Source organism: Hyperolius riggenbachi, chromosome 5 (genome assembly GCF_040937935.1).
Source record: "Hyperolius riggenbachi isolate aHypRig1 chromosome 5, aHypRig1.pri, whole genome shotgun sequence".
NCBI lineage: Eukaryota > Metazoa > Chordata > Amphibia > Anura > Hyperoliidae > Hyperolius > Hyperolius riggenbachi.
In genome coordinates, this window is record NC_090650.1 from 349,844,986 (window position 1) to 349,853,832 (window position 8,847).

At 43.8% G+C, this 8,847-nt stretch overlaps 1 protein-coding gene across 2 annotated transcripts in view; it reads left to right on the forward strand.

The window, feature by feature from the left end:
- CLVS1 (clavesin 1) overlaps window positions 1-5,470 on the forward strand; it is a 120,258-nt gene extending 114,788 nt beyond the window's left edge. For both annotated transcript variants that reach the window (XM_068234789.1, XM_068234790.1), the window contains exon 6: window positions 2,269-5,470. In XM_068234789.1, the coding sequence (XP_068090890.1) occupies window positions 2,269-2,356 (88 nt within the window). In that variant the 3' untranslated portion in view covers window positions 2,357-5,470. The remainder of the gene's footprint in view (window positions 1-2,268) is intronic.
- The last annotated feature ends 3,377 nt before the right edge of the window (window positions 5,471-8,847 follow it).

Sequence of the window (8,847 nt, forward strand, 5' to 3'; positions counted from 1 at the left end):
TGGAGTATTTGCATAAGATGAAATGGTAGCCTATATATGAAGCAGTAGATATAGCGTTACATATTTTTGTTCAGGACGGACTTATGGAAAGAAGCTCTGCAGGTTGGCTTTAAAACATAACTGAACTGAGATAGCTAGCAGGCTGAAATAGGCTCTGCACTCCTGCACCACGACATGTTGCGTCTGAGCATGGCTTGTGGCTGCGTTAAGATGTGACTCTATAGAGGGGGCACCTGTCCAACAACAACAACAACAAATAACATTTGTAGAGCGCTTTTCTCCCATAGGACTCAAAGCGCATAAGCATGGCTCAGACCATCATGGTACAGAGGAAGAATTTTATAAGTCCGGAAATGCCAGGCTAAACAGGTGGCTTTTCAGTCTGGATTTGAATAGCTCCAGGGATGGTGCTGTCTTTACTGGGTGTGGCAGGGAGTTCCAAAGAGTAGGGGCAGCATGACAGAAGACTCTATCTCCAGATTTTTTGAGGTGCACTCTGGGAGTGACCAGCAGCGGTACCAAGCACTAACAAGAGCCAGATCTTGATAGCGCCCAGTACTGGTGCTGGACAGGCAGCTCCCCCATGGAGTCACATGTGAGCACAGCTGCAGTTATGCTCAGACATAACATGGTTCTCTGCCATTGGGTAACGCCACTGTGTGTCGGTGCTTTAACACGCATGGTATTACAACCGCTACCATTTGGCTGTCTTAACCCCCCCCCCCCCCCTTCCCCGGCGGTAATCTCGCGCTGAGCTTGGGCTGAGATTAAGGTGTTGAGAGCGGTAAGCCCGAACTCAGCTCGGGCTAGCCAAAACCACCGCACGCTTCGTTCTCCTGGGTCCTAGGCTTCTCCCCCCCAGCCACCGGGATCCCCTCACCTCCATTCTTATTCCGGGTATCCCGGTGGCCAATCAGGACGGCCAAGCGACGGGGGTGCGGTGTGACGTCAGGTGGCGTGTCGTCATTGGAGGGGCGGACAAAAAGATTATAGTGGACCCTGAACTTTTGCACAGGACAGAAGGGAAACAGAGAACTGTGCCCTGTGTGGATATAATATGGACCCTGTATGTGTATATATATGTATATATATATATATATATATATAGAGAGAGAGAGAGAGAGAGAGAGAGAGAGAGAGAGTTTAGCCTTTCTGATGCCTCCTCATTTGTCTCTAATCACAAGTTGTAATTTGATATCTCCCCGGTGTCACCTGACTGCCATGGCAGAGATGGCAGATAAGCTCATTTGAAAGCACAGAACGTTAACAATATAGCCATTTGGTTCCCAACTGCTTCTGAGCTAAGTGCTTCTGCCATACTGTTACCAATTTTTGCCTGGATTTTGACTATTCTCAGCCTGCCGCCTGCACCGACCTCTGCCTTGATTTTGACTACTCTCTGTCTGCCTTATTTGTACAGTTTCACATTTTTTTCAGTTTATTCATAAATTTAATTAATTCAACGATTTTGTAATCCAGTCTTTTACTATATTTATATGCAGACTGTCTACCAGGCTTTTATTCTGATATATTTAGGTGAGCTATGACTTAAGAATTTGAGACCTAAAATTCTTGAAAAAATTGTACCGCTTTTAGACCCATAAATCCAGACAGAATTGCACCGCCAGCCGCCAGGAAGGTTAATATCCCTCTCGGTGTCTTTTAACCCATTAGCCGCTTAAATTTTTTTTTTGAAGACTGCTGTGCAATGTAAACTTCTGCCAGAAAATCTCGTTTGGCTGCCTTGTGGAGCCAAATGAGCCGGTGGCATGGAGTAGTTTACCCGTTCCAGATGGCTGTTCCATATTTACCTGTTCCAGATGGCTTCTTCTCTTCCTCCACAAGCAGCTCTAAACCTGAGACGGGTCTTCTGGGTCCCGATCACATGGTATGACGTGATCGGGATCCAGGAGACCATGTCAACATTACAGCACCACTGGGTGATGGAAGAGATGAATGAGACTCTTCCATCACCGTGTGGCACTGTAACACTGACATGGTCTCCTGGTTACCAATCAAGTCATATCATGTGATTGGAACTGAGAAGACCTGTCAGTGTTACATTGCTGCCGCGGTGGAGGAGAGAAGAAGCCGATCCAGACAAGTAACTATAGGCTGCTTTATTTGACTGCTAAATGGTTAGAGTGTAGCTAGGTTCAAAGAAAAACGACAACAACAAAAAATCATAAATCATACAGAATGATGCATAATGGTAATTTTGGAAATGCGGACCAATAAATGAATGTCCTATTTTTGTTCTCATCACAGATCTCAGTCGGTGGTAGAACCTGGCACACTAATGCACGAGGACCGCAGAGATAATGAGAACACGCAGCCACTTCTCGCCCTGGACTGATTTCCACATCTTCTCCACAGTCACCAGATTACACCAATGGGTCTTTTTGTTTTTCCTCACATTGCAGAATACTCACCACCAGCTACTTGCACAAGGTGTCACTGTGCAGAGACCTTATTCAGTTTCATCGCCATAGTGCCAATAAACAGGATCAACTTTCTATAGAACTGTGAAGATTATTTAACTGCCAAAAAAAGGACCCAGACAAAGTGCATTAGAGCCTTCCATGTTGTACGATAAATGCTGCCTATTGCTATGGAAGTTTATTATAGGGGTCTTTGGCTAGAAAGGTTTAATGGTCAGTATTTTTATACCATGATGAATGAACCCATGATATTTCATTATATTATCAAGGAAATCACCAGCAGTGAAGAGGATGAGATATAATTCTGTCAGATTATAAAAGATATATACCTGGAATATAATAAAGGTCTATTACAAAAGTATCAGATGAAGGACAAGTACAACAGAGCTATATCATTGCTACCACGCTACATCTGCTTCCTCATAACTTCACTTACAGGAAACAGCTGAGGTGTTAAGGCCCAACTCGGGTGCAGATCTCAGATATCTACAATCTCATAGTTTAGGTGTTAAAAACCATCTGTAGTAGACAGTGGGATTCCACCCACGATTGCCCGACAGTGCAGTCGCCTATAGAGACATCACAGCACTCGGGCGAGGTGGAAAATATACCATAGCAGTGGCCTGCCAGTACAGCTCTGAAGTAAGCTATAGTCTGCACACCATGTGGAGGAGGACTTCTGCCAAGACTTGGTCCCGGTCCGAGTGGGACAAAGCCTTTCTGCTGGCCACCCCGTATGGGACAGTCAGCCACAGATCCAGGTTAGAATATTCTTTATCCAGCTGGCCATTTGTATTGGATGACAATCTGAGTGCGCTCTCCCCCCACCCCTTGTTTTTTTCACCCATCCCCCGAATCCCTCTGTCTATTGCAGATTACCTACCACCTAGTGTGGCACCCAAGAGAGCAGCACCATCTGATGACACCTACACAGACTTGCACAGTATGGTCAAGATCGCTCCCTCTGTCAAGCACAGGGGTTTAGGCTACAGGTTAAAAAACATGACTCTTTTGTTATGTGAACTGAAGCAGCTTAGATGAGCCAGTAGAAGGCGCTGTTGGATTTCCTGCTTCTGTTGCTTTGCTTTACATCAGTGGGGTGAGTGGGGTACTGACTGAGCTTTTTGGGAAGAGTGCAGCTTATAGCCATAGAAGTCTTTGCTGCAGGAAGTCACCAGGCACTTCACAAATGAATCATGTTACATCATCTAATCAAGATGCAAATAGATACAAGTCCATTATTAACTGCACTAGACTAGGAAAACATTGCCTGGCATTGCCATTGAGAAATGGTTAATGTATACTATTTCATAGGGATTCCAGCTAATAAAAGCCTCTTAAAGGAATACTATCGATTCACATATTTTTTTCAATTGACACAGGAATTGTTTGGGAAGTGCTGCTAAGTACTGGTGTATACATTTTAGTAGCAAACTCTTTGTTTACGGTTATCAAAATACTTTCACACTTTACTGAAGCCAAAACTGACTGCACACTGAGCCATAAGAAGAGAGGGGAAATTCCCCTCACACTTGATCAGTTAACTCTATGTGTAGCTTTGTGTATGACAGAGAGAGAGAGCTCCCAACAGCTGCAGCTGCAGATCCTGTGTCCTGTGTTTCTGACTGAAGTGTCTGAAGAGAGCAGAGGAAATGTAACTGATTGTCACAGCTTTTCATATTGTTTTTGCTTTCAGAGTTTGATATGTTTGATATTTGCCTTCTGTAGTCTAATATGCAATCTGGCTGTGCATTGAAGCAGACACCCCTTCTGCAATTGATTTGTCCCAATATAGCCAAATCCTACCCTCAATAAATTACAGCTTTTGCCTCTGATATTTAATATGAAAAGTAGGAAAATGTTTACACAGCTACTGAGACATTATTTGCACACTGTCATTTTAGAACACTTGGGCATTGATAGTATTCCTTTAACCCATCTTTGAAAACCACCGCATGACTGGGTTTGAGCAAAGTAAGTTCCATGTCATACAGCTGTGCAATCACTCCAAATGTTGCATTCTTGAGGAAAAAGTCCATTCATGAGTGGCTTGATTCCAGTGGGCATGTGCAGACCTTACTCGCACATGCCCAGTCCAGACGCTCTAGTCCAAATGCCGAAGCACAGCCGGATGTTGCAAATAATTCTGAGTTGATGCAGGATTCTGCAAAATTATGCAGCTCGAAAAAGGACCAATCAAATTCTACCTTGGTGGGATTTACCGTGATTGGTCAGTTTTCAAGCTGCATACATTTTCATACAAAATAAGCATAATTCTACATCTCATTAACCATACCTATCTGCATTGTTGTAGATGAACCTGAGGAGCTGTGCAGTAGCAGAGGAACGTAGCAACATTGGTATTACTATTGTGTATTTATTTGGCGCTGACATCTTCCCGCTGAGCTTTTTTACCTACTTGATGTTGCCGACTACTTCACAAAGATTGCCTGGACCATTCTCAAGGTGCAGAGGACGTGTCACACCTTGTCTTCAGATAGTGGGTGCTGTTCCAACCACAGTTTCCAGAGAACATAGTCATGTCACTAACTGTCACTCAGAGGGGCTCACAATCTAATCCTACCATAGTCATATGTCCACCGTAGTCTAAGGCCATTTAGGGAAAGCCAACAATAACATCCTGAGACAGAGGTGGGCAGCATCCCACAAAACATGGATGAAGCTCGCTCAGATATAGCCAAGGTGCAGGTATAGCCTCTTTGTACATACCTATATTGACTAAGATTTATGATGGAATAATTGCTGCGTTTTGATGTAGATTCTCTTGTTAAGTTATTCTATGCATTTGTATTTTTTATTTATTTAACTGTACTTCCCATCGTGCTGCATCGGACAAGCTTTGGAACTGGCAACAGAAAATGTAGGCTTAGCGGCAGGTTAGACTGAATGTATTCATTTTAGTTGGTTGTTTTGTATCATCTGTATTTTCATTGTGTCATCGAGTGAGGCTGCCTTTTGAACACTGCACACAATGTAATTTTTAGATTAAATGACATATTGTATTAATATTAAACACGTTTTAATTTTACTGTTGAAATTACACATAAACATTAATGCTGCTTTTTTTATTTTGGAAAATAAATTTTGGTATGCTGTTTGCTTTATATAACAATGCAGTGATGACGTGAGAGCAATATATACTCTTTAGGGGTAGGGTGTTAGTGTGGCTTAAACGATACACGGGACAAACACAAAGAGTGTTCTTTTACTTACCTGGGGCTTCTTCCAGCCCCTGTAGGCATGTAGGCCCCCACACTGTTGTCCTAGTCCTCTTCCTCAATCCACTTTTCTGGTACAGTGTGTGACTTCGAGTATTAGTGCGCTACTGCGCATGCACTGGCCCGGCTGCACGCCTCTTTGATCATGCGCCTGTGGCTGGGAGCACTCTGCACATGCTCACTACGTTACGACATGGGAGTGCAATCAAGGAGGTGCGCCACCGGGCCAGCGCATATGGAGTAGTGCGCAACAGCGGATCAGGGAAGAGGAACAGGACAGCGAGTGACCTACAAGCCTATGGGGGCTGGAAGAAGCTCCGGGTAGATAAAAGAACACAATTTATGTTCGCCTCAAGTATCCTTTAAGCTATATCCACATGCTGGATTAAATTCTGCCAATGTGCCCAATAAGAACCACCTCGAGTGAGAATGTAGCGTGTGCACACGAGCTCCCAACATCACCTAAAGAATGCCAAGTCTTTTGTGACATCTGACACCTTTCCAACCCCCTTGCACATTGTTCCCCTACTCGCCACACTTGCCGGAAGTTGCTAAGTCATGCCCCGAGTGTCATCCCTCCTCCACACTCTATAGTTACAGACAGTTCATTAGCCTTTAGGTGTCTGTGCATAATTTGGCCCCAAAGTGTCACTCAAGGTATCAAGCTCCGATCACTGTGGGAGACAGTAATTGGAAGTGCTTATGTAGCTGTAAAGGGAATCTTAAGTGGGGAAAAAAGTTAAGGTTTACTTACCTGGGGCTTCTTCCAGCACCCTGCAGTCTATCAGGTCCCTTGCTGTCCTCCGTTGTGCCACTAACCAAAGCCCGCAACTGGCTCAGTCACCAGTTACTGCACATGTGTGGCCCGACACATGCGCAGTTGCAAACTTTACAGAACAAGATAGCATACCGGGAGGACAGCAAGGGCCCTGAAGGACTACAAGGGGCTGGAAGAAGCCCAAGGTTCCAAAAAATTGTGATGCTGGGTAAGAAGACTCCTCAGTCCATCTTAAATAAACTTGGGCACAGAGAAGACGATGGTGTTTTGGTATAATGTTTATGCATACTTTTTTATTTTTGTTTTAGTGTGTTAACTTTTGAATCAGGATGATTCCATTTATTGGCTAGCTTTTAACCACTTAAGGACTGTAGTTTTACACCCCATTTAGCTAATACAATACCATTTAGCTAATAAATGGTATTATCCTGATTCTAAAGTTCCTGCTTTTATTGATTGCTAACATGGTACAATAATGCTACTAGAGTGTTCATGTCAGTTTGTAGGGTACATATGTACGCGTCACAGGTGAGTTGGGCACCAGGAGAGCGGAATATCAGCTATCCCTGCATCCGCAAAACTCCCCAATGGCAATAAATACGATTCCTCCTCCGAGTTGTCTCTGTGATGTAATTCGAGGTCCGGCAATAGCCGGAGCCCTGAATTACCCTTACACGCCCCGCACAACGTTACATTCACTGGCTCGGGGCTGTTTTATGGGAGCTGGAGGGGTCGCAGCATGAGGGAAAAGCCGTGGCCACAGTCGGCAGGGAGGGGGAAAGTTCCACCCCCCCTCCCTCACCTCGGCACTCTCCCCTCTGCGCTCCCCTCCAGCTTAAATGTGTGTCCGTGGGCAGCGGCGGGCAGCAAAGAGATACATACCTTCCATGCTCTCCAGCCTGTGTTCCTCTCGCTAGCCTCTGACGCGACTTCCGGTATAACAGGGCCCGCTCTGAAATTCTGCAGGGGGGACCGGTGGGGCCTAGTTACGCCCCTGGTTACATTGCTGCTGTGGGGCACCAGGTTTTGTTGCCGTGTGCCGAAATCACCTGCTTTGCAGTTTGTGGACGCAGTAGTAAACTATGTTCATACACAATGGTTTTCACGAGATACAATTTATTCCAATAGGTATTCTATATGCATGCATGTAAATAAGGCGCCAGGGAATTTGGGTTCCGAGGCAATGAAAAATGGCTGCAAAAGCCCTGGCCGCGTTAATTAATATCCCCCCTACAGGCCGCTGTGGCAAGACGTTGCTGGCAGTCAAATTATGCTGTTTTCTATAGTATAATAATAAAATGTAATAGTATTGCGCCTAATTGTATTGTTTGTCAGCAGCAAGTTTGAAATATTGGGGGTTCCCCTTCCCCAATAGAGAGTGGGTACAAATCGAGAGAATAAGATCAATAGTGAATACTAATGACTTTTATTCAATGATCAATCAACGTATATGTCCTACACAAGGCTGCACAAGTTAAGAATGTCAACTACAGTAAGATAGACCATTTCTATCTTGTGCAGCCTTGTGTAGAACATATACGTTGATTGATCATTGAATACAAGTCATTAGTATTCACTATTTGATTTTATTGACCTTGTTGTGGTCGCAATATAATTCATGAATAGGACAATAACTAGCGCCGTTTGAATATCCTTCTCATAATTTGTACCCACTCTATTGGGGAAGGGGAACCCCCAATATTTCAAACTTGCTGCTGACAAACAATTTGCATTGTTTAAAAGGAAATAAATATGTCAGCCTCCATATCCCTCACTTCAGGTGTCCTTTAACACAGAAAAAAACCCTTTAAACTCAAAACAGAAAGTGTTGGAATTATGATCTGGGATTCTACAGATTATACTGTAATGTTGCCAGGCAATAGTGCTACCTACTTAGCCAACTGCACTACCCAATACAGTCTTCTTAGTCTTCCCTCTGGATAGTAACAGCTGGATTATAAACACTGTTAACACACAGGTTGTCACAGGTCCGCAGGGGTGTTAGCCTGCCCACATGTGGCCAGAGGTCACTGGTGGTAGAAAACTTCCTGGCTAGCACAAGTGAAATATGTATACCCAAACTGGCTTATCTATAAATGTCAAAAAGTGGTGTATTAATAAAGCTGTCCATTACTGTATATATTGTGCTGACAGTTTCAGTGTCAGATTTAAAACTCATACTGACAAAGGACTTGAAGAAGCAATTACACAGACATTCAAATGAAGTGGATTTTTATTTATTTTGTGGAGAAGCTTGACTGAGTATTGGAATTGATAGCATTGTTTATAGAAATTAATGAATACACAAGAGACTAGGAGGTGACTAATAACAATAATATTATTAAAATATGTAAATATAGAAGGCAAGCATTGCCACAGCAACCCCCAA